Source organism: Miniopterus natalensis, chromosome 2 (assembly GCF_054644295.1).
Source record: "Miniopterus natalensis isolate mMinNat1 chromosome 2, mMinNat1.hap1, whole genome shotgun sequence".
NCBI lineage: Eukaryota > Metazoa > Chordata > Mammalia > Chiroptera > Miniopteridae > Miniopterus > Miniopterus natalensis.
In genome coordinates, this window is record NC_142082.1 from 33,294,338 (window position 1) to 33,321,111 (window position 26,774).

A 26,774-nucleotide genomic window follows, 5' to 3' on the forward strand; every position below is an offset into this window, starting at 1 on the left:
TAATTACTGCTGCCCTTGATCCAACACTGAGCAGCACTGGAAATTTTTTTCTGGCAGAGCCCTTGCTGCATGTGGTTATGAGATAAGGACTTCAGAGTGAGACATCAATTTATTTCACATATAAAAATGTCAAAGCAATTTTTTTACCAAAAACTGTGATGAGTGGATTGGAAAATAATATTTTTTAATTTATGGGACCTTCTAGCATCCTGGACTTGTCAAAATGATTGGATGCCAATCTTCTTTATTTTAATTTTCCTAAGAGTTATTTTTGAGGTCTTGCTCATAAAGATTTGACATGGTTTCAGAAAAAACTTGCACTTCCAGAAAAGGGTAGTTCAGATGCCCAGAAGGTAAGAAAAAAAATGGTTGATTTCCTTCTCTCCTATTTTTCAATATCACACATATGAATAACATAAAACTATGGAACTTTGAATGGGATTACTCCTGTAATTTTAGTGTCTCTTTAAAATATTTTTTTTATTGATTCTGAGAGAGAGGAAGGGAAAGAGAGAAACATTGATGTGAGAGCGAATCATCGATTGGCTGCCTCCTGCATGCCCTCTACCAGGTATCAAGCCTGCAACCCGGGTATGTGCCCTGACCTGGAGTTGAACTGGCTACCTTTCAAGTGCACAGGATGACACTCAACCAACTGAGGCATACCAGCCAGGGTGAAATTATACAACTCAACACCAAAAAAACAATCCAATTAAAAAATGGGCAAAGAACCTGAATAGACGGTTACACAAAGAGGACATACAAATGGCAAATAGACATATGAGAAGATCCTCAACGTCACTAATCAGAAAAATGCAAATTAAAACCACACATCTGTCAGAATGGCTATCAATAAATTAACAAGTATTGGCAAGGATGGTGGAGAAAAGAAAACCCACATGCAGATTGGTGTAGCCACTGTGGAAAGCAGTATGGAGATACCCAAAAAAATTAAAAACAGAACTGCCTTTTGACCCAGAGATTCCAATTCCGGGAATCTATCCAAAGAAACCTGAAACACTAATTTGAAAGAATATATGCATCCTTATGTTCATTGCAGTGTTATTTACAATAGCCAATATTTGGAAACAGTCAAGCACCCATCAGTAGATGAGTGGATAAAAAAGCTCTGATACATTTATGCAATGGGATGGATATAAAAAGGAAATCTTACCCTTTACTGCAGCATGGATGAACCTGGAGAGTATTATGCTAAGTGAAATAAGTCAGAGAAAGACAAGTACCATATGATTTCACTTGTATGTGGAATCTAATGAACAAAATAAACTAACAAAATAGAAACAAATTTATAGAGGACAGACTGACAGCTGTCAGAAAGGAGGGTGTTGGAGGGAGGTGGGTGAAAAAGTGAAGGGATTAAGCAAAACACAAAACAAAAAAACACAACCCATAGACACAGGCAACAGTGTGGTGATTACCAGAGAAAGGGGGATGAGGGGAAGTAGAAGGCAAAGGAGATAAATGGTGATGGAAGAATTGACTTGGGGTTGTGCACACACAGTGATGTATTGTAGAATTGTACACCTGAAACCTATATAATTTTATTAACCAATGTCACCCCAATAAATTCAATAAAAAATATGCAAATTTGCTTTCAAATCTTCTCTTGAAGCCCACAATGTAGAGAAATCTAAGAAAGTTATAGCAATGGGGCCTGCCTCCTAAATCTCAGACTTACAAATGGTTACCTTTCACATTCCCAGGACAAAGTTATACAATGATCCTAAGTGTTCTTTTTTAAATGGATGGAAGTCTACCCTTTTACTAAAGCTAGATTGATTGAAATTTATAGAATCTTTGTCTTTAAAGTTATCATAGAAAAATTTAAATATATAAAAAGTTGTATACTTTAAATATGTAACTTACTGTATAGCAATTATAGCTCACTAATGCTGTTTAAACAGACAAAAGTATTATGAAAATCCACCCCCATAAAATTTTCAACTCATGGCAAATCTCATCTAAATCTCCACCCACTTCTCTGCTCCTATGTTAATTTGAAGTACCACATATCCATTCTGCATGTCCTGTTCATATCTATATAAGACACATAACCATATGATCACATCTAAAAATATTTTATATAAAATTTTATTAGAATATATTAAAAAATTAATCAGTGTTTCAATTGTCAATTGTCTCATAAATATTATGACATGTATTTTTAGTGTTTGAGTAAGGACCCAAATAAGGTCTACATCTTTGATTAATTGCTTGATTGGCACATTCTTTAATTCTTTTAATTTTTTAAAATTAAATTTATTGGGGTGACAGTTAATAAAATTATATAGGTTTAAAGTGTACAATTCTATGATACATAATCTGTATACTGCTTTGTGTTCACCACCCCAAGTCAAATCTTCAGGTTCTCCATCTTGCCTTTTCCTCTTGCCACGTACTTGTTGAAGCCGAGTAGTCTGTTCCTGCGTCACCAAGGTACCTCTTAATATGTCCCTTTATCTTCTGTTCTTCGTGTAAATTATACATTTTAATGACTTGGGCTTGGAACCATACAAACTAAGCCCAGCTTAAACTCCAGCCTAATTACACTCATGAGTGAAAAGTCATGGTAAAAACTGAGTTTTAAGATAGCTTGGTACATATGTTAACTTTTAAAACCATACATAAGAATAAAATTATAGAAGGTATTTCTAGTTGATTTGTATTCTTTTCACATTTTGGATATGACAGTTCATAGATTCTAGAATTTGGTTTACATGACTGAAAATGCAGTCCTATCTGAAAAGTCACTAGATGTCACCTAACTGAAAATGGTGACATCTGGCCTCGATATTGGAACTGTGGTTATTCATGTTTGATCCTTGAGAGGATAGGGCTTAATTATACACATGCTTAATTCTTTGAAATCCTCTCCTAAAAGTAGGGGTGATATGATACTAAATACATTGGCAGAGAAGGGTGCAGCCAGTTCCCTGCCTTGCAGTAAGTAGTCAGACTATTTTTCATCACAGATGGTGAGGCTGCTGTTGACCCGGCCTGTCAGAAGGGCCCAGCCACTTATTGCACCTGGAGCTCTATACCTTTCTTGAAGAGTACATCCAAAACTCAACATAGTTTTAATCTCTCCTTCCACATTAAAAAAATATATAGCAAAAAAAATTCAAAACCTGAAGAATAAAGCCAGAAATTTGGGAGCTCTGGAATGGTGTTTTTGTGTAAAAATAAGTCAATTTATTGTATCTTGACATAACTCAGAAAGTAGTATTTCAAAATAAATTATCAGAAAGTTTCTAATCTTAAAATCCCATTAAAATTGGGTACTAAATTTTTGTGGTAAAAAGTGTAATGTCACTGAAATGGTGAACCATTTCATCAGTGCAGAAGCACCTCTGATAATTCTCCCCATTAAAGTTATGGGGAAACCGGCAAAAATTATTGAAAGCAACTTTTTCAGAATTCTGGAAATTAACCAAAGGCAGGTAGTAATCTGAGGCATGTTCGTGCAATTAAAATGGCTGAATCTCAGTAAAAGCAGTGAGTGTATTTTGTGATGTTTTAAACCGCCCTGTCCCCATTCCATCGCCAGCTCCATGGTAGCCCTGAAAAGCAGCAGCCTGGCAGTCACTGGAGGGAGACAGACAGGGTTGGGAGCTCCTCCAGACCTCAATTCCCAGAGAACTGTCCTTATTTGACTTACCTGGTTGTTCCCTAGAAGACTCCCAAGTGCAAGGCCATCTTTATTAGACTGGACTCAGATCTCTTAGGCACAGATGCCTTTTCCCTAGTGGTGGTTGTCCAGATAATTACAGGCAGTTGTGTAATTTTGTGGCTGCCTGAGGTGGTAACAGTTGGGACTAATCAAAAAGCGTAAAAGGAAATGCTGGGGAATATGTCCATGGGAGCTTTGACAGCTCTCAGATATTCCTGAGCATCTGGGGCGGCATGCACAGGGTAGCTGTGCACACCCTCAGGAAGACCTGAGAAGGACCCAAGCTCTCCCCTCTGGTTGGCCCAAGGCGCTGTGCAAGCAGGCAGTACTTACTAGATATGGCAAAACCTGGATTATAAAACAGGTTCTGTAATTAATAATCAGCAGCATGACCTTGGGAAGTCACCCTATCTTTTCTTAGCTCCTCAGTTTTCTAATTGGACTGAACCTGTGAATATGGGGACCTTTATGTGTGTAGGTGAAAGTGTTTGTGAGGGAACAGGCATGTTCATGGATGGATTTCAGGCTCCAGATGGTTCAGAAATGGTATGCAAAATGTTTGCATGCATATTTGTATTTTTTTCCTTCAGGCCCTAATGTTTTAATCAAATAAAGGAATTTAATTACCAAAAACCAGTTATGAACAGCTAGGCAAGATTACTGGTATGTCTTCTATTACTGGTAAATTCCAAGGGAATAAGATTTAAAAATCACATGTACACACTCATACACACACACCTGGTGTAAGTTAGTAGAGGCTTTTAATACTATCTATGTGTGTCTGTTTATTTTAAGGAGAAAGGATGAGAGAAGCAAGTATAATAGCCAGAAAGATAAAAATAAGTTAAAGATACACAAAAGTTAATCACAATAAGATTAGAAACATTCGCCCGGCCGGGCATGGCTCAGCAGTTGAGCATCGACCTGGGATCCAGGCGATCAGGGTTCGATTCCCGGTCAGGGCACATGCCCGGATTGTGGGCTCGATCAATGACTCTCTCATCATTGATGTTTCTATCTCTCTCTCTCCCTCTCCTTTCCTCTCTCTGAAATCAATAAAGATATATTAAAAAAAAAAAAAGATTGGAAACATTCAAATAATTGCAAGCCTATAAGAAACATTGTAAAATAAATTACCTCACGTTAAATTTTTTGTCTATGGATTTAATATTATTTTTGCTCTAATCCCAAATTTTACTTATAAAAAATTAAGACCAACTTTAAGAAGCTTCAATATTCACTTTTATTATTTATTAAAAAATTAAGGTATCAGAGTGTATATGGTGTACTGTAATCTTGGTTTTGCACATTTATTTATGAGTTTACATTATTTCAACTTCAATAAACATACCATAAGTGTATCTTTACAATACCTGATAAAGATTTAGCTGTCTGGCACTTATACATGTATTATTAATTCATTCTGATGCTCTGCACGTCAAGAGGATGTTAAAAATGATTGGCCTGAAATTACTCCAAGATGAAGATTTATAGAAGCAGTTCTGTTCCAGCAATTGCCACACATTTATTTGTGCCCCTTTAATTTCCCCCCTTAATTGAATGTAAACGTTTGCGCAAAAAAAAAAAAAAAAAACCAACAAAAAACCCCAACATCTAAAAGTGAAGTTCTGTTACTTTTTAGTCCAATAAATAATTTTAGCTACCCTTAATGTAGCTTTTTTAAGGCCTTCATACAATTGAAAAAAATTAAAGTCGAGCGTGTTAAAACCCTTTTCATTTATAAAATAAAAAATAGAATTTTACAGGTTTGCAGTTAAAAGTTACTGTTCGAAACCTATCATGCATGTAGTAGCTGCAACCCAACTGAACGTCCTTGGTGCTGGCAGTCAGGGCACAGCCCAGTGCCAGCAATGTGAGGCATTAAGAACACACCATGATGTCAGAGGTCTAGATTTACATGTATTAAGCCACACGCCAGCAAAGCCTCTGATAAATACACATCATTTTAATAATCAGTATTTCATAGTTGATGAAAACATGCATTAGACTAAAAATGCCACAAATTTGTTTTTATATTCATTCACTATAAAACTTTCTGTTTTAAAATTTCAAGTCTTGGTTCCCATTTTAGAATACACAATAATCAGGAGGATACATGATGGGGAGCCAGTTTTCAGTAAAAGATGCACAATGGGTCCATCCAAGTAACTTCATCAGCTAAAACAAAACACAGTGATATATTATTAAAGAACAGATTTTCAAGTTCAATGTTTAAGGCAAATTCTACATTAAATATATAGTAATAATGTGGTAGTATGTAGAACTCTCCTTCCATCCAACCCACCCACCTTCCTTCTTACCAACCAAAGTTCCTTATGACCAACTATAAACTTTTCTACCAGCCAGCCTATCCTGGTGATTATTACCATCCCCACCAACCTTCCTTCTTTCCCTTCTTCCTACTAACCTTCGTTTTCCTTACCAATTAACGTACTTCCTACCAATCTAGTTTCCTTTCATTTTTTCTGAGTGCCACTGTAAGTCAAACACTATTCTAGGCATTAGGAAAACAGCGCTGAACAAACTCACTTGCCACTTTTAGAAAACTTATGTTGCATTCAGGATCACCAAATAATAAAACAACAAATTAATATATGAATAAATAACTAAATAAGATACATATCAGGTACACAGTAAAAATAAAACTATTTAATACAGAGTGATTGGGAAATTAGATGGTCAAGACAGGTATTTCTGAGGAGGTAACATTTAAGTTGAAACCTGAAGAATAAGCAGCACCGTACTCTGTAAATTTGTGCAAGAGCTTTCCATATAGCTGGAATACTTAGGTCCTCCTGTGGGAAAGGGCGTGGCTATTTTAGCCAAGCAGAAAGGAGGCTAGTGTGGCAGAAGCAGAGTGAACAGGGGAAGTCTGATCGAGATACGGCTGGAAAGGAAGGCAGGAGCCAGATCACATGAGGCCTTATGGGCCACAGTGAGGAGTTTGGATTTTATTCTAAATGTCATGGAGATTCACCAGTAGGTGTCTAAAGCCATCATTTCTGGTTGCTAGTTGGAAAACAGACAGTAGGGAAGCAGAGTGGAGGGGAGACAAGTTACAAAACATCCCCAAAGTGAATATCTGGGTGGATCACTGCCTTCACAAATGTAAGCGTTCACAGATTACAGCCTACGTGATGAGAGTGGACTTATTAAAAACTAATTCCAGAAAGAGTTCTCTTAACTTATTCAAAGATCTGACGGAGTTATTTTAAAATACCATACAATTTAAACTGACTGGTGAAGGTACACACAAAAGGGTCTAAGAGTAAAGATAATCTATAGTTAAATCAAAAATTTCCACAGGAATCTACTGGTTTTACATCCAAAGAACATCCTAAATATAAAGAGCAGGCTCTTGGCCATATTTGGAATAACCAACATTCCCCAACCTCCCTATATCCTTTAGGCATAAATTATGCATTATGAAGACAAGGTGAGGCTACAATAATTACTGTAAAATTCACTAAGTTTTTCTACTTGACAATTAACTTCTGCAAAAAGGACCACTACAGAATTTCTCCGCATACAGCACAATATGTGGTAAAATAACATAATGGCAGCCCTGGCCGATGTGGCTCGGTTGAAGGGTCATCCCACACACCTTCAGGTCGCCAGTTCGATCCGGGTCAGGGTGCATGCCCAGGCTGTGGGTTTGACCGTGCTCAAGGGCTTATGGGAGGCAATCAATCGATGTTTCTCTTTCACATCGATGCTTTTTTCTCTCCCTCTCCCTCCCTCTCTCTCGAAAATCAATAAAAACATATCCTCTGGTGCGAATAAAAAAATAGCAAGAAGCAGCCCTGGCTGGTGGCTCAGTGGTTAGTGTCAGCCAGCCCACCAAAGGGTCACAGGGTCAACTCCCAGTCAAGGGTATGTGCCTGGGCTACAGTTTCGATCTCCAGCCCCGGTCAGGGCATGTGCAGGGAACAGCCGATCGATGTCTCTCTCACACTGATGCCACCCCTCCCCCCTCTAAAAATCAATGGAAAAAAATATCCTTGAGTGAGGATTAACAACAACAAAAATAATAAATAACATAATGGCCTATCATTTCAAATGAATAATAAAATCAAATCTAAAACTCTAAAAGTTCAACCATTTTAGAATTAAACCAATATGCATTTAAAGAAATTACTTACTTCCTTCATAAAGGGAAACTGTCTTCTACCTGTACAAAACTCATAATGCATTGTGCGGATGTTGAAAACACCTGAAGCTAAATACAGGTTTTTCTGAATAGGAATAAAGAATGTTTTAAAAATTTAAATAGCTTTTTGACTATCTCTTCATGTATTTATTTTATTGTTCAAATTATACTGATTAAATATTAGTCATGATAAAGTCAGTACTGTTATATCACTACCATGAGGCTTTTTAGCTATCTTGTCACTATGTAGTACTGAAGTGACCCTTTGACAACTGAAATATAACTTACTTGAATACAATTTTTCCAGTTTTCTTTTGTTGGTTTTTCTTCCACAAGTTTAGTTGCAAATTTAAGGCCTCTCCCGTACATTTTATTTACTAATGCATGCTTGTATGCAAATGTCAAAACCTATAATGTAAAATAAGATAAAGTTTATCTATGAAATGTTTCTATTTTTAAGGCATATATCTTTAATAAGGAAAGAATTACAGCTTTTACAGAAGCATAGCTTTTAAAATGAACATGTTATATCAAGTAAATTTAGAATTTTTTTTAAAAGAACAATTAATGTCTTCCAAAGAGGTGGGTATTCCACAGAACAGATAATTTTTCTTAGGGAAGAAAATTATTAAATCACTAGCTGTTGAAATCCATACCAAAATACCTCTTCATGAAAAAGAAAGCAGGGCTAACCTAAATGATTGCAAAAATGCATATTATGATAGAAGTACAAAACTATAGTCATCATAAATTACCAAAATTACAAAAGAGGATAGAAGTTAAAAAAAAAAAGTATTAGATTATATAAACTTTCCACTACTTCCTTTTATACAAGTTCTGTACCTTTAACTATTGTATCTGTCAAATATACTTGTAATCATTTATTTATATTTTTGGTTTCCACTTTTAGAATGTGAGAACATTCTCAAAGAAAGAAATCCTGTGGCATATATTTGTATTCAAGAGCCAAGTAAAGTGTTAAACAACTGTTGTTCTGTACATAAACAGACAGGTAATATAATGCATCCCTCAATACAGTAGTATTATGGAAAAAAAGTTATAACAATTTTAATATGATGTTCATCAACTATCTTATTCGTCTTTTCAAGCAGCAATCTTTTTTCAGTGTTGGGCATAAAGTAGGCATGCAATAATTATTTGTTAGTAAGAACAGCAAACATTGTTGGGGTCCTCCCGTGTACTTAATACTCATTCATAAAAGCCTATGGCAGGTAGTGTCACTCACTATCCTCTCTCAACAGATAAGAAACTGAGACATCTGCCCTGGCCAGTGTGTCTCAATGATTAGAAGGTTGGCCCATGCGCCAAAGGGTCACAGGTTCGATCAAAGGCACATACCTGGGTTGCAATTTCAGCCCAGTTGGGGCATGTGCAGGAAGCAACCAAGTGATGTATCTCTCTCACATCGATGTTTCTCTCTCTCCTTCTCTCTCTCTTTCTTCCCCTCCCTCCCTTCCACTCTCTCTAAAAATCAATGGGAAAAATACCCTCAGGTGAGAATTAACAACAAAAAAAAGGAAATTGAGACATCAGAGTTAAGGTCACATAGATAAAGTGGAAGAGGCAGGATTCAAACTCCAGGAGTGTGATTTCGGATCCAAATTCATAACCTCTGGTGCAGTTTCCTAAATATAACTTAGTTCCTCCTACATATGTGCTACTGTACTGTGTAGGAAAACCTAAAGCATACAGGCAGAATTTCTCCCCTACTTCCAGAGGTCTTTCCGAGAAATTACCATAGTGCATCCTGAAAACACGCATCTGTCTACTAAAACAAAACAGTTGTTTGCGCTGGGCAAGGAGAATTCCACTGATCTCACTTATTTTATTTTTTTATCTCCAGAGGAAAGGAAGATTGACAAAAACTTGTAGTTACATAATGTCTACTGTAAGAGTTACAGTAGAGAGCTAAAAGGATTTAAAAATGTTTTTATAATCAAATTTCAAACATTTGTCAATGTTATTTTTTCTAAACTGGGTTTTCAAACTGACGAGTTATAAATCAAGATGATAATTATTTGGAAGCTTAAGAATTTTGAGAAATATATATAAACTAACCAGTATCACCTCCCAATCCCTGACAAATTAGCACATAAATACAGGGTGTCCCCCAAAAATGTATACCCGCTTTAACAGCTGACAGATCAACTTTGAAAATAAACTGTATTTTAATAAACATTGCCTTTATAATTGTGCAAAGTGTGTGTATACATTTTTTGCGACCCCCTATATATGTGGAAAGGCATGAAGACAATTTCTAGAAGATATTCTTAATTTTAGCTTCATACGTAACTAGCTGGCTTAACCAAAAGAACACTGCATACCTTCTCAAACCGTTTTCCAAATTAGTATGGCTAAACAGCCACTTTGCAACAGATAAAATAACAGTAACAAATGGTTTTAAAGCAGACATGACAAATACAAGGTGTCACTAAATGCATCTTCAGAGCCAAGTTTATCCTCACTCCGTTTATTCTCTTCTGGCCAGTAACCGGGAAACGGGAAACAGCAAACAGTGGGGAACAGGGCACAAGAGAAGTTTGTGAAGGAACCAAAAACTGCAAAAACGAGAAGCAGAGAGGTTACCTTATTGTCAAAAAGATCAGTCCATTTTGTAGTTTCCCAAAAAGTCTCCGTCAGACAATCCAAAGTACTTTCTCCTTCCTCTTCTCTTTCCTCTGCATCACTTGCAACGGCCCCGTCCTGATCCCGTGCTTGAAGAAGATGGTCAGCCAGGGCACACCCTTTCCTACACAGGGCGTCTACGAGGGTGGACTTTTGTTTGTCCATGTCACTGCGCACCAGACCAAAAAACATTGCAGAGGTCAGTAACATCTCTTTAGAAGTACAGCCTTATCTGGAACTAAATTCATGCGTTCTTTGCTTAATATTTACAATGCAGAGATCATATGTAGCTATGTTTATACATTTGTACTGTGCATCAAATAAAACTCCTTATTTCTAATAAACATCTAATGAGCCACTACTTTACACAGGTTAAATAAGTTAGAAGAGCTGGACCTGGTTGAAACAAAATGCCCATGTAAGCAATTACGTGGTTCTAAATTTTGTCAGCTACATAACTCTTAAATCAGTGCAATATAATTGTTTGGATTTCTTATAAACAGCAATTATTACATATTTTTCTCTATGTACAGCTGTACAGAGGTTCTTCTGGTCATGAATTTTCATGTATAAACAAATATAATGCTTACTCTGAATGTGCCAGGAACTGTTTTACTATTTTAAAATATTAGCTCATTTATACTCAAAACAATTCTATGAGTAAAATACTATTAATTACCCCCATTTTGCAAAGGAAGAAATTGAGGCACAAAGAGATTAAGCTATTTGTTCAAAGTCCTACAGTTAGGAAGTGGCAGATCCAGGATTCTAAGCTACTTGGTCTGTTTCTGGAATCCCTGCTCTTAATCACTACAGTAAACTGCCTTGCTCCAAGGCAGGTATCTTTATATTTTCCTCTGATGTATTCCAAATGCCCAGAATAATGCCTGGCACAGATCAGACAAGTCAGGGCTGAATGAAATATAGTAACAACCTACACTCCGGGGGGTACTCTTTCTCTCTAGAGTGCTTGTTTATTTGAGGCATTTTGTCCAACTCATGTCAGATGCTTGTGAAGACAATGAGTCTGTGAGAAAAGAACGAAGCATAGTAATCTTCTCAAGACCAGGATAGCACTATAAGACGTTGCTTATCAAGAAATCAAAGGACACAGGCTTAGAATACATGCTGGTTTAAGTACTGGCTTTCCCAGTACCTAGTACTGCCACCATAGGCAAGTCATTTAATCTCACCGAGCATCAGTTCCTGTTCTATAAAAATAGGGTAATAATGTCCCTACTTTGCATGTCATTTAGAGGATTAAATTTAAGTGAGACATTGTATTTAAAAATGCCCCAAGTAATCCCTTATACATAACTGGCACTTCATAAATAGTGGCTACACTTTTCCCTATTATTGTCAATAATAACAAGAAGATGACAATGTTTTGAGATTGTTTCTTTGGAAAGTGTGAAAGGGTGCTGACAACTGCCAACAACCAGCTTTGAACAAATTTTATTCAGCTTGAAAACTACCCCTTGTGAGATTCATAAGATCCTGTATCAGTATAAACAATGTAATACCAAGAGTTCTAGTAGTTATAATTCCAGTATTCTATATAAAAATATATATATATTCTCATGGAAGCTGATGGATTCTTTAAGGCAAATTATAGTACTATTAGGAAGCTTGAACAGTTTCAGTTTATTAATTATAACAACTATAAGAGAATGAGGGTATCTCCCCTTTTAAGTCAATGATCCCCAGGTTGAAAATAAACCAAAGAGATAGAGAGAAAAATGATATTGGGAGAATCAGCAAGAGTTCATGGAAGAATGAAACTGAAAGAGTATCGGACCATTAGACCGACATATGGAAACCCACCACCACATGGAAGGAACCACACTACTCACTTATACACCCAGCTCAGCTCTGTTTTACCTATCACGTTAGGGTTCATAAAGACAAAATTATACACTCTCCCTTTCCCTTCTCCCCAGGCAACACTGTAAGTCCAGTTCCATAAAAACTGAAGTTATTAGATAATGGATTTAAACTAATTTTAACTTTCACCATTTACTTTACTAGGCATCACAAACTAAATACAGGGTTTTTCATGTTATTGGCCAATAAATCATTTAAAAATTAATTTTATAGGGTGTTATGTGTTTGCCCTCTCCACACACCCAGCTCATAGAAATCCCCAAGTGGCTGAACTGCTTGATCACAGCTACTCAAATCTCCATCAGGACAGCACCTAACGATAGAGAAAGCAAACTACTTTTCTTCTGCATCATCTTAAAATGATTAAAGAACACTATTACAAAGTATCTAAGGAGGGAGTGTTTAAATATTGAAAACTCATTAATTATAAGAATATATAAATACCAGGAAACAAAAATATTCTCAATAATGTCAATCCCTACTTTTAAAAAGGTAACTAAGAAATGAGATGCAAGAAAGAGTATTTACTGGTTAGGTACTTTTTTATAGTAGCTGCATCGGGCCTGGGGTCAGTCTTCATAGCAATATAAACTGCTAGTGCCGTTTGATCTATATGAGAAATAACAGAATCTGCAGCTTCAACAATTTCATTAAGTCTTTTCATTCGTTCCTAGAAAGGGAAAAAAAGAAACAAATAGATGTATCAATGCGTATATTTAAGCATTTATTTATTTTTAAATATATCTTTATCGTTGAAAGTATCACAGATATCCCCTATTTTTCCCCCACTGAACCCCTCCACCCTGCTCCCGCCCTCTCCCCAGGCCTTCCAGGAACTATGCATATAAGTTATTTGGTTAATCTCTACCATCCCCCCTTCCAGAGACATGGAAGCATGCAACAGACTGACGAATCTCAGGTACTGAAGCATTTTCACGTCTGTCCTCTCAACTCCAGTGTGAGGGGACTATGTAGTCCATTTGCAGCCCAGGGGACGCTGTGCTATCTCCAATGGTGATCTTTGTAACTGTCAGCATCTCTACAAAAGCTGAGCTTAGACAGGACAATACCCAATTTACACTCCCTGCTGGTATGCAAAAGATAAATTTCATAAAAATGTAGTGTTATCTATAAAGCAACTCCTTTTCTGGGTATCTTAAAATATTTCAGAGATGGGCTATGTTACTTCAGTCCCATGCCACATGAAAACAGAAGTAAAAAAAGCACTAGCTGATGAAACAAATTCTAATTGTTACTAAGAACACAAAAGTGAGCGTGAACAAGAGTATCACTAACAAAGCCCAGGATTATCATGGTATTCGGGGTATTCTCGGAAATTTGCTTCTCTCTTGTTCAAGTCCTTTAGAGGTCTCCTTTCAACACTTTCTAGTTCACTCTAAACCCTTAGTAATTTTCAACTGATTATGCTAGCACATTCCTACTACCATGAGTACTAATGAGAGCTGGTCCATGTTAAGAAAGTCTGGAACTATGGCCAATGCTTAAAACCAAGAATTGTTAACAAAGTTAATGCAAAGTAGGGGTGCTTCTTTTGCTGAAGGTGTTTAGATTTGCAGCAGGCCAGGACCACTACCTTCTGCTCCTTGCTCTGTAGGTTAACACCAGAGAAGCAATCCTTAGAGTATTTTAACTACTACTCCTCCCAGTGACCAAAGAGCAAGATTCCTAAACTTAGAGTAACTGCCAGGTTCCTTAACTAGCTTAAATAAAAATAGCTTAATGGAACAGTCAATTTGAAGAAACAAGTTTTCAATCAGCAAGAAGAGAAGACAAATATAAGTTTGTCTTTTAATTCAAAATGCAAACCTTATCTAATATTACAAACAAAATAAGATACTCATATTAAAAATGAACACGTCCAACCTTTTCAGCATCCAACTGATGAAGTCGTGCAACATACAGAGGAAGATAATTAGGATATGTTTCTTTCAACTCATTATAAATGTCACTAGAATCCAGCCTATATATATAAGAAAGAAAAAACGTTATTTCACTTCTTTTAGAAAGAAAATTTCCATCTTTCCTGTAATTTAACATTGTTTTGAAGTTCCAGTCAATAACATAAGGCTTCAATTTGAAATATAAGTATACCTAGTAACAAGGATTATCGTTATTTGCAGGTGGTACAAATATGCTTACCTAGAAAACCAATAAAATAAAAAATGAAAATTGTTTCAATTGAGTTCAATAGGATGGAAGATAAAAATGAACACCAACAGCTTTCCTAAAAGGAGGAAAAAAATTCACAAATAGAAAGAAAACATAAAGATCTAGCAATGTCTAAGATCTAGAAGAAAAATTAAAATTTTTCTGAAAAACCTAAAATATTGAATAAATGAAGAGACTTTCCATGTTCTGAGGTGGGGAAGCTGAATAAAACTATGTCAGTTCTTCCTGACAACATGGAGTGAGTCTTCTTGGCTTGCCTTGCCTGAAATGGAACCACTGCATCCTGAGCAGGGGGCGGGGTGACTGGGGCCTCAGGAGTGCCACATCCAAGGCAGACAAGTGGGAGCTGAGAGGAAGAAAAGAGCCTCCACTGTTGATCACATTTGCCAGGAAATCAGCCTCAGCAACAAGCAGCGGGGCTGGATGAAAAATGCAGAAATTCTGCTCCTCCCATGAAGAAAGTCCTCTTACTGGGAGCGAAGGAGAACCAGCCTGGCAAAAGTTCCTGCACCACTATCATGCCAGAAGTCAGTATCTGCAATCTCACTTTTGAATGATTTACATCATATTTTCAACTGTTTATAATATCATACAATCAGCCAGAGACTGACCTAAAGACTTTCACTTCTAGTGGAGATACAACCCAGTTTTAAGTGGAAAGGTAAGTATGAATATGGACTGACATTATAACAGGAATCATTTTCATAATATGATGTCTGCTCTCTGTAAGACCTCATGACGGCAGGGATGCATACTTACTCCGCTATGAGGACTCAGATAGAAAATCAGTGGTAAAATAAATACCACGTAACACAAATGGAAAAAGCCATCAATTTGACTACATAGAATACATTTCTATGTAAAAAGTAAGATAAAAGAAAAATGATAAGCTGGGGAAAAATTCTGTGACAAGTTCAACAGAGTATTAACATCTCTTATGTTAAAAGAAAAATCTGATGTGCCAAAAGAAAAATGGGCAAAGAACATGGTTCATCTGACAGAGGCTATGCAAACAATAAAATAACATTCAAAAAGCTCAAACTGAACAACTGGAGAAATGCAATAATAGCATTTTCTTTTTCACCCTATAGTAGCAAGGCTTTATTTTAAATTACATGGCTTGCCATTGGCAAAGGTATAAGGAGCAACACAGGTCCCATCATACATTACTGGATGAAGTATATATTGTTATATTCACTCTAGAAAGTAATTTGGCAAAACATAAGATGATTTATAGAAATTAATTTCTGATTCAACAATTATATTTTAAAGATGCTATCTGATGGAAATTTAAAAATAAATCTACCCAGCTAGCGTGGCTCAGTGGTTGAGCATGGACCCATGAACCAGGAGATCAAAGTTGGATTTCTGGTCACAGCACATGCCCAGGCTGCAGGCTCAGTCCACAGTAGAGGGCATGCAGTAGGCAGCCAATCAATGACTCTCTCTCATCATTGATGTTTCTATTTCTCTCTCCCTCTCCTTTCCTCTCTCTCTAAAATCAATTAAAAATATATTTTAAATAATAAATCTTTATGTATATAAATATCCAACACAGTATTGCAAAGAAAAACAATAGAGAATTTAAATAGGTTATATTTCAACCACAGGACTACATACTACATAGTTATTAAAAATGGTATTTTATTTTTTTTAAATATATCTTTATTGATTTCAGAGAGAGGAAAGGAGAGGGAGAGAGAGAGAGAGATATCCCTTGAAGTTTCAACGATTTGAACAGCTATAACTCAACAAAGAATTTCCTGCTCAACGCAAAAAACACGCTTGAGAGAGCCATACATTGAAGAATCTAAAGGTGGGCAAGTGGGAGTGAATGGGGGAGGTGAGAAGGGAGAAAAGCTGAGACAAGCCATGGACTCAGTCCTGTAGCTGGAAGCTCATGGTGGGGCTCAGTCCAGAGAGAGGAGGAATCAGGTTGTGGCCGGTGCTCCCTTCAGCAGGGAGGAGCAAAGAGATTCAGTGGGAATTCCTGCAGTTTTAAGCACTATGAGTTACAGCTGAGCCCAGAGACCTGGGCAAGGACACAGCACAGGGTGCTGCCTATAATCAGGCGGTCGGCATTCCAGACAGAGAAACAAAGCCAGGGAGCACTGCAGACCCAGTAGCCTCTAGCCGCCTACAACTCACCTCGCTTCGCCCTTAAGTGTCTAGTTATGGATCACATTATCTACACATCTGAGAACTGGTACTACAGAATCACTTTTTTCCTTGAGCAAAGGGCACACTCTGACTGATCCCAGGGCCAGGATGCAGGCAGGACCCCATGGAGGTCCAAGGTCACCACTACCGGGAAGGCTAAAAGATCACCCCACCCCCTTGCATTGGGGCTACACTGATAGCAGCGTCTGGCTTCGGAGACAGCCCTGGGATTTCAGAGAGCTAAAAAACCTGTGATTCAGTGTGACTTACTGGAAAATGATAGACTGCTTCATATTAACTGCTAGAGAAGTGCCACTCATACACAGATGTGAGACAAAGAAGGAATCTAACAAATATCATGAATAACCAAAGTAGAGAGGCAGCTCAGAAAGAAAATGAAAAACTGCAGAAGAAAAAAGACATGAAAATATGTGATATAAATGACAGAAAATTCAAGATTGCATTTCTGAAAAAATTCAACACGATGCAAGAAAATAGGCAGTTAAATGATCTCAGAAAACAAATCAATGAGCAAAACAGTATTTTACCAAAGAGACTGACAGTTTAATAAAGAAACAAATAGAAATTCTGGAGATTAATAACTCAATAAAAGATATCAAGAATGAACTAGCAAGCACAGGAAATATAGCTGAAAGGTGGAAGAAAGGATTAATGATATCGATGATAAAAATCTAGAAATGACACATTAAAATGGGCATAACTGACATTTACAAAGCCTTTCATCCCAGAACATCAGATCATACATTCTTCCGCAGTGCATGTGGAACGTTTTCAAAGACACCATATGTTGGATCACAAAACTACCCTCAACAAATTCAAGAAGATTAAAATCATAGCGAGCATATTCTCTAACCACAATACTTTGAAATTAGAAATCCACTGCAACCCACAAATATGTGGAGATTTAAAAACATACTACTAAAAAATAACTTAGTCAAAGAACTAAAAGGTGAGATCAAAAGATATACAGAGACAAATGAGAACCACAATACAGCATATCAAAACTTCTGGGATGTAGTGAAAGCAGTAATAAGGGGGAAGTTTATGTCATTACAGGCCTATCTCAAGAAACAAGAGAAATCTCAAGTAAACAACCTAAAAATGCATCGTAAAGAACTAGGAAAAGAACAAAGGTAACCCAAAGTCAGCAAAAGAAAGGAAATAATAAAAATTAGAGCACACTTGAATGAAATAGAGAAAAGACTATACAAAAGATTAATACAACAAAGAACTGATTCTTTGAAAAGATTAATAAAATTGACAACCCCCTGGCTAGCCTCACTAAGGAAAAAAGGGAAAAGGCTAATATAAACAAAATCAGAAATGAAGAAAAAGTTACCACAAAAATCATAAATATACAAAGGATCACACTAGAATACTATAAAAGACTATATGCCACCAAATTCAATAACCTAGAACAAATGTGTAAGTTCCTTGAAATATATAACCTTCCTAGACTAAATTATGAAGAACTAGAAAATCTAAATAGACCGATAAACAGTGAGGAAACTGAAACAATCAAAAACCTCCCCAAAAATAAAAGTCCAGGACCAGATGGCTTCACTAGTGAATTCTACCAAGCATTCATATAAGATCTCATACCAGTCCTTCTCAAACTCTTGATGGACCTTGAGAATACTATGTTAAGCAATATAAGTCAGTTAGAAAAAGCTAAGAACCAAATGATTTCACTCATATGTGGAATATAAAACTGAAACAAATAGACACAGACCAACAGTATGGTGGTTATAGAGGGAAGGAGGTGGGGGAATAGTAAAGGGTAAAGGAGGCCAAATATATGGTGATGAAAAATGACTTGACTTTGGGTAGAGGGCGCACAATGCAATATACAGATCATGTCTCAAAGAAATGTACACTTGAAACCTATATGATCCTATTAATCAATGTCACTCCAAAAAATTTAATATAAAAAAATGGGCAGAAGATCTGAATAGGCATTTTTGCGAAGAAGATATATGGATGGCCAATAGGTACATGAGAAGATGCTCAGCATCTTCATTATCAGGGAAATGAAATCAAAACCACAATGAGATATCACCTCACACCTGTGAGAAAGGCTATTATAAAAAAGACAAGAAAAAACATTGTTGGCAAGGGTGTGAAGAAAATGGAACCCTTGTGCACAGCTGGTAGGAATGTAAACTGGTGCAGTCACTATGGAAAACAATATGGAGATTCCTCAAAAAATTAAAAATAGAACTACCATATGATCCAGCAATTCAATTTCTGTGTATTTATCTGAAGAAAATGGAAACACTAACTTGAAAAGATATAGGCACCCCATATTCACTGCAGCATTATTTACAATAGCCAAGTTATGGAAACAACCTAAGTGTCCATCAATGGGTGAATGGATAAACAAACTGTGAGATGTATAATATAAGATAGCCAGTGCATATAACCACAATATTGTTGGAAATAGGAAAATAAAAGTAAACTCTTGAAGGATTAAAATCCCTTAAAAACTTACTTTGTCATCCACTGAATTTTAAGGTCTCGTAATGCTTCAGTAAATTCTTCTTTGAAATCTTTCTCTTTTTCTAAATCTTTTTCTTTATCTTTGCTGCCATTCTTAGTCTTTGTTGGTGGAGGTATTAGGTAGTAATGAACAGGGATTACATCCTATGAATGTGGAGAGAGAGTCTTAAATTAACATGCTTAAGTTTACATATTTTAAAATCACCTTTAATAGCTGAATATCATGTAACATGTCTTGTATCTGAGTTGTACTACATTGTATTCCAGACTCTGTAGTCTAAGGCATCACAATACAAAACAAATTCCAATCTGCAACCAAAGTAATTTTCTCCCCAACTTTAAAGTACCAATGCTTCTACTCTCTCCTTTAAAATAAGAGAGGTAAGAATAAATTTTTCTCTGTATGAGTATATTTGGTATTCTTAGGCTTACTTGATAGGCTAATTTAAAAAAGTATATTGAGCTTTGCATGATTTTTTATCTGAGAAGGGGAGAAAATAAGTTAGAACAACAAAGATCCTCTTTTCTCTCTAAAATTTAAAGAAAAATGTGTTTCTTCATTCAGTCAGCAGGACTATTGAGCACCTTACTGTCCCAGGTAATGCTCTGCAAACTGAAGGACAATGCAAACAAGGCCCTTTCTTACCCCAGGGAGCATATATTCTAGTGGGGGAAGACACAACAAACAGGTAAGTAAATACGTAACATCAGACACTGACGCGTGAGGTGAAAAAAATAAGACTGGTCAGTAAGGCGGGGGAGCCACTGTAGCCAAGTGCTTATGGAAAGCCACTCTAAAGCGGAATCACCCGATCTAAATGAACCTAAATGACCTAAAAGGAAACCTCGAATAAATGAGAGGAAGAGTGTCTGAAGGTAGAAGATGAACATGTGCAAAAACCTGAGCCCGGTTCATGGGGCGCAAAGCTGTATGTACTGAGCAAGTGGGCAGCAACTGTATCAAGTAGGGTTGATAAAATACGGTAAAAGAAAATCCAGATTTTACTCTAAGCACAACAGAAAACCTACCGGAAGAGTTTTACGCAAGGCGGTGACATGATTAAAGATTTTTGCTTTTTGTTTAATGACTCTGAATCCTGTATGAATTAAAAGTTTGGGTTTGTTTTTTTAATAACTCTTGACACTATCTGGAGAATGGATGATAGAGACCAAAAGCAGAAAAAAAGAAAAACAAGTTAGGAAGCAAACGTAGACATCCCAAACCACCTTGAACTAAACAGGCTGTAGAAAAGAAATGAGTGGCTTTAAGATATTCTGTGAAAGTAGAACTAGCAGTGCCTGCTGACTCTATTTAAAACTAGGGGGTGAGGAAGACTGGGTAGGGTTGGGGGGTGGGGAAGAGTGTGCCCAGGACTTGGTCCAAAGCATTCTACTATCTAATAGATGCTCTGTGAGGGAGACACAGAATCCAGAGAGAATCTGAGGTCACGGCAGCCCTGAGAAGGACAGTGTGGAGAAAGGGGGAGGTAAACTGATGCCTACAGCTGAGAGGTGATGGGAGAGAGGGGAATGAAATAACTGCAAACCTGGCGGCAGTAGCTGCTAATCACCATGACTGGCCAGTTTCAGTGCACAGAAAAGGCTCATGAAGAAAGATAAAGAGATGAAGTAAACAAGTATGATAGGTCTTTTGAAGAGTTCTGCTTTGTAGAGAGCAGAGAAATGTGCAATTATATCTAATTACATCTATTTCCATCTATTTTATTAAAGCACATAAGTCTTATGAAAAGTAACGCATTATCTGGAAAATCAAATCATATGTTATACTTAATAGTTGTTTTTAACACAATAATTAAGTTCCTTAATTAAATCATTATTACGTCAATTTCTCAAATTGTATCCTCAGGTTTACATTAAAAATACTGCTAAATTAAATTCTTATATTTGTGTTAATTTTTAAAATTTCTAAAATGAGAACAAGTTATGTTACCAAAAAGGCTTTACTGCTCTAATCACAGTAATTTCAGAAAAATATTTACAGAGTGAGTTAAAAAATAATATTGCAAGCCCCCACCTTCCCCAAAATAGGATTTTTAGCTATTTGTAAACACTACATAAATATGGCCATTTAAAAATGTTCACAATTAAACTTTATTTTGGGGTATAATTATAATAATAAGGAACTACTACTGTAATAGTTGTCCTGATAGTATTCCACCATAAAATAATTACTACTTCAATATGACTCATTTCAAGCACAGACAACCAATGATGGAAAATACCCACACAAATCCATTTTTACCCATTTAGGTGCCACACTCACTCTCTCTCTGAGGTCAAGGACCCAGAGCCTGCATGCAAAGATCTTATGTGAAGTGACACAGGGAAAAGAAAACAGGTATTTTGCTGGGGCTAGCTCCTTCTGGACCCTGCCACCCACCCTTTCTGGAGGTTCATTCTCCTAGATGGGGACTGCCCTAAGCAAAGCCAAGTTAAAGTGTCTGCAAAATCTGAGTTGATAATTTACCACCAAGTTCTTAACTAAACGGACTGCTCCAGTGTCATCTGTACGGCACAGACAACAGACCTAAGAATTCTAAGAATTAAATGGCCTCCAACCATTATTCTCCTACTCTCTTTGGGATCACGCTTCTTTATTATCCAGGATGCTAACATGTGAATAACACTTGCCTGGAGGAGGAAACTCGGCAGTCCACATTCACTCTAACCTAACATGAGCTCCTTTAGTTTTCCCTCCTCCTTGCCTGATTAGGGAGAGACACAAACTTCCAGATGGGAAGCCTCTGTTGTAAGCCAATTCCTTCTCTGAAGCTCAGAGGTAAGCTATTTGCTATTATGTTTTAGTACAGAAGAGAGAAAATAGAACTGAATTTAAAATGAGCAATCCATTAAAATTATTTTATGATTAACAATAAACTCTTAACAAAGATCTATACATAGGAAGAAACCCTGTATCACAGCAACCATAAACCATCACTAAGAGGACAAAAAAGGGAAAGTTTATGATGAATGACCTTAGCAGGGGGCAGGGATCAAGGTTTTGTAATCAGTCTTTTATATTTTTAAATATATCAAATTAGAAATTATGTCAGTATAATCCTATAAAGTTTATCAGGACAAGAATTTTTTATTACTAAGAATTATGAACATGATATTTTTAATTCCTAATCAAAAGAAAAATAAAGTTATTTTTCATTTGCTTTATCATGGTCATCTGTTCTTTTTGACAGTTTTTTTTCAACTCATTTCTAAGGACCTAGCATAGTGTCAATTTAATAAAAATTATTTTGTACCAGTAAATCTTAAGAAATATTGATTATGATATTAAACATAGTCAAGAAAAATCTTCAGAGCAGAAATGCTAAAGTTCTCTATAGTGAATACTTAACAGTAAGTTTTGGGTTTTTTTTAACATATTATTCTCACTACTCACAAAGTATTTCAACAATGTTTGAATTGAATGGTATTATTTAGAAAATCAAACTTACCCACATAATCAGTAACTAACTATTCTTTGGGCTATATAACATACCATCATTGAAATTTGGGGTAAAAAAAAACAATTTCCTTAGTTCTTAAATTACTAACAACAAAATTCAAAATTGTAATACCTTCACACAAACTAAAATAGCTATTTTAAAGATTAACATACTTGAATGCTATTTATGATCTGTTAAAAATAATTTCTTTCATATCACAATGAGCTTAAAAAAGTGTAATGCGTTTTTAAATTAAAAGTCACTGAAACCCAGAGAACAAGTCCACAGAAAAACCTAGTTGGTATTTTGTTCAGGCAATAAATTAATAATATATTTTGGTAATGTGACTATAAAACTACAATAATAGCCCAGACAGCATGGCTCAGAGGTTGAGCATCAACCTATGATCCAGGAGATCACAGCTGAATTCCCCGTCATGGCTCATGCCTGGGTTACGGGCTCGATCCCCAGTGGGGGCTGTGCGGGAGGCAGCCAATCAATGATGCCTCTCTCATCACTGATGTTTCTCTCTCTCCCCCTCTCCCTACCTCTCTCTGAAATCAATGAAGATATACTTAAAAAAAACCAAAAACCTATAATAGTTATTTTTAAAATAGGAGCTTCATGTGCACTTGCACTTAAGAGAGAAATGGGAAGAGGTAAGTCTAGCTGCCAAGTTCTTTATACAAAGCTTTACTACCCATCAAGTAATAATAATCCTTCTATTCATTTGATAGTTTTCTATCTCATACAACCTAATCCAAACAAAATCCACCAAAACTCCCCAAAGATCAACCAAAATATACAATAGGAAGAAAAAAAATCTATGATATGCATCTTTGTGATATGCATCTTCTATTTTTAATGGTCTCATAGAATACCTTTTCCTCATTCTCTAAAGCAGTGGCTTGCAAGCTATTTTCACACTGACCCAAACACAAACAATCTATAGATAAAATGAAATTACAGTTTTATGAGTCTGCTGAACTAATATCTCCTACTTTATTGTTTTTGTTTTAATGCTGGTTACGTTTCATTAAATGAATGTACATGGTGAACAAATGGGTTAAGAAGCTCAGCTGAAAAATACTGGCCTATAGAGAAGCAGATTTTTTTTTTTTTATCTGGAAAGGTGATTACCAGTGGTGTATTCTGTTTGAGCCAAGTATTTATCATTACATAATAATATGGACATTTCAGAGCTCTTTTTTAATAAAGGAATTTCACCTATTATAAAATGGTGAGCCCATTTCATATCACTATGAATTAAGAAACAAAGAGGTATCTTTTGTTTATACCTTAAAGTACTAATTCTCCCACTGCAATGCTTCCTGCTTGAATGTGAAAAATCACTAAATGATACGTAATGTCAGCAGGTTTTCACCAGAGAGCTCATCGAATATGTATCCCTTTCTCTAAAGTAAACCTGAGGTAGAATTTTTCTTGTTTGAGTTAACTTTGGCTCTAGAAGTCAATCAAGAGACTGTCAAATAAGTTGCAGAAAAGTTGATCAGATTACTTACTAGTTATGGCCTGAAAATCTGCTTATGCTCTTAGTGTAAGTTTTAATTTTGGGTCACAGTCCTTATTTCTGTTCCTGCTTTGTCCATTGCTCTGTTTGTCTCTGCCCTTTAAGAACTAAGAAGATGCAAGAGCAAGGAATAAGATTCACTTGAAATACCTTAATAATATTTTTTAATCAAATCATCCAATTTAAGAATGTTTTCAGACTTTAAAAATAATTGTTTGGTCTATATAGCTGAAAAAAAATCATATTTCTCTCTATATAGGATTTTAGATATGCAAAATTTCAAATATTATTATTTATCTATAGTAAGAAATAAATAGCATTAATTTTTTTCTATATACATATAAAACAGGGGCCCTCCAGCAATTTAGGACAGAAAAAGTAACTTTAGGAAAGCAGTATGTCAACACTGGTAAGCTAAAAGCACTATACTGCAGAACTTAAAGCAAGGAAACTAAGGGAGAGATTATTTTTTTTAAAGATTTATAATAGTGACAGAAAAAAGTTTAACTAATATGCAAATAAGGCTTTAAGACATCTTTTTAAAGAACTGACAATCAGTACCTTTTTAAATTTTCCTTGTCGTTTTGCTGCAGACTGCCCCTGGGAGTTAGAACGACATTCTGTAAGAAAACATGCATCATCTACACAGGATGGAGACACCACCTCTGTTTGCTTTTCTCCCAGTTTATGTTCCACCTGTATGTGTCACAGTACTCAGAAGGGTCAGGTCTGTGACCAAGATGGCAGGCTTTAAAGAAAGCAACATTGCCACTTTCATTTTTTTTAAATAAAAATGCACTGAAATGTTATTCCTAAGGGCAAATGGTTTTCAGCTTCCTATTTTAATAACTTGTTAGAGTTAAATCCATTAGTTATCAAAACAGTTTTGGAAATATGAAATTTAATTGACAAGAGTCTACAGAGTCTGACTTTTAAGGACATCACAACAATCACACATATCCATGCTCTCTTACAAAAAGCAATATTCAAGTCATAGAGAAGGTAAAATGAACCTTCGCAACTACCAAAAATCATAAGAAATGCAAAACTACTGAGGGAAGAGTAAATAATGTGTTGGGAATTAAAATTAACTCTATAGTTTTAAGTTCTTGCTCTCTCTCAAGAAAATCTACCCTGGTAAGTAATAACTAGTTAATTCCACGTTTATAATGTCACAAGTGCCTCTGAAAGAATGTCGCCAAGAAGTAGTAACTCTTTTGGAATTGCTAAAACCATACTTTTAATACCAGTGCTCTTCTGTCATACTCATCACAAGGAAGTGGACACTTTAGAAGAGTCATATGGGTATGAACCTCATCACAGAAGCCTCCCCTGATGAAGCTCATGGAGGAAGCAACCATGCTACCCAGGAAATGAAGTCTACAAGAAAAGACTACTAGTCCTTAAATCAGTGCATCCATGAATTCCAATACAATTAACTACTCATTCACTTCAAATCATACTAACGAATATATAAATAGTATAGACTGAAATGAGACAGGAAATGTCAGGGCAAACAACTTTTTCTAAGCACAAAATTCCTAAATTATGCCTCTATGACATAATAAATATCTGTTTCAACAATGACAAGAAATAAGTGGGCTTGTTAAAATGTTTGAGATCTATTCATTTGATAGCAGCATTTATAGATTCCAGCATTAGGTGATAGGCTTAATTTGTAGGAACTAATGCTAAAGAGAAATACAAAATTGTAAGAATGACAACTTTTACTAGCACTGAGCTAAAGTGATAATGACAAAAGGTGACAGAGCTATATAAACACTATTCTCATAATAAATTTGTAATGAAAAGACAGAAAAGCAAAAACAGGTACTTATCTCTAAAATATAACCACCAGAAAAATGTTTTTAACAAAAAAAACCATAATTTTGAAACTCCAAAATAAAAGGCAATGCCAAAAGAAATACCTTGTAATTATCAACATAATTACATAATATTCCAACAAGAGAAAGGTCTGTACAGTGTGAAAAATATTGTTCATTAGTAATAATTGTCCTGACTAGTTTTTGAGGTAACCCCAAATGATCCACTATTATGTTAAAATTCTAAAAAATGCTCTCATTTTAAACATCCCATTCATTTAAGCCAAATTTAACTCAGATGTATGTTTCACGGGAAAGTCAAGTATATTAGCCATGCAAGGGAGGACAGGTTCAGGGCCAGGGTAACTTACGCTTGGGAACAAGAATACTAAATATTTTAAAATACAACCAAATAGTAATTGACCTCTATTAGTAAAAACTATAATTTTTTTATTTTCTTGGCAGAGAGATATTCTGTTTTACTCATTCTGAAATGTGGAATTAATCCTCATCTTTACAGAAAGGGAAATTTTAGAATAGGTAATTTCGGTGCTAAAAACATGAACAAAACTAATACTTACAGCTTTCTTTCCAAGTTCAGTCTTTGACAATGTTAAGGATCCTGCAAGATAACATCCAGGTCCTGCCCCTTTAGGTATTCTAACAAAAAGATTCAAAAAAGAAAAAAAAGAGAGAA

General features: G+C 35.9%; 1 protein-coding gene across 3 annotated transcripts in view; it reads right to left on the minus strand.

Annotated features, from left to right (window-relative positions):
• Positions 1-4,910: 4,910 nt before the first annotated feature.
• TPP2 (tripeptidyl peptidase 2) overlaps positions 4,911-26,774 on the minus strand; it is a 67,964-nt gene continuing 46,100 nt past the window's right edge. The window contains exons 23-30 of one of the 3 annotated variants that reach the window (XM_087814248.1): positions 26,659-26,737; positions 24,816-24,854; positions 19,255-19,406; positions 14,277-14,373; positions 12,932-13,062; positions 10,470-10,677; positions 8,151-8,270; positions 4,911-5,869 (exon numbers count right to left, since the gene is read on the minus strand). In XM_087814248.1, coding sequence (XP_087670374.1) covers positions 5,780-5,869; positions 8,151-8,270; positions 10,470-10,677; positions 12,932-13,062; positions 14,277-14,373; positions 19,255-19,406; positions 24,816-24,854; positions 26,659-26,737 — 916 coding nt within the window. In that variant the 3' untranslated portion in view covers positions 4,911-5,779. Of the gene's footprint in view, positions 5,870-8,150; positions 8,271-10,469; positions 10,678-12,920; positions 13,063-14,276; positions 14,374-19,254; positions 19,407-24,815; positions 24,855-26,658; positions 26,738-26,774 lie in introns of those variants that run through there. The other 2 variants (XM_087814249.1, XM_087814250.1) reach the window with 2 other exon arrangements.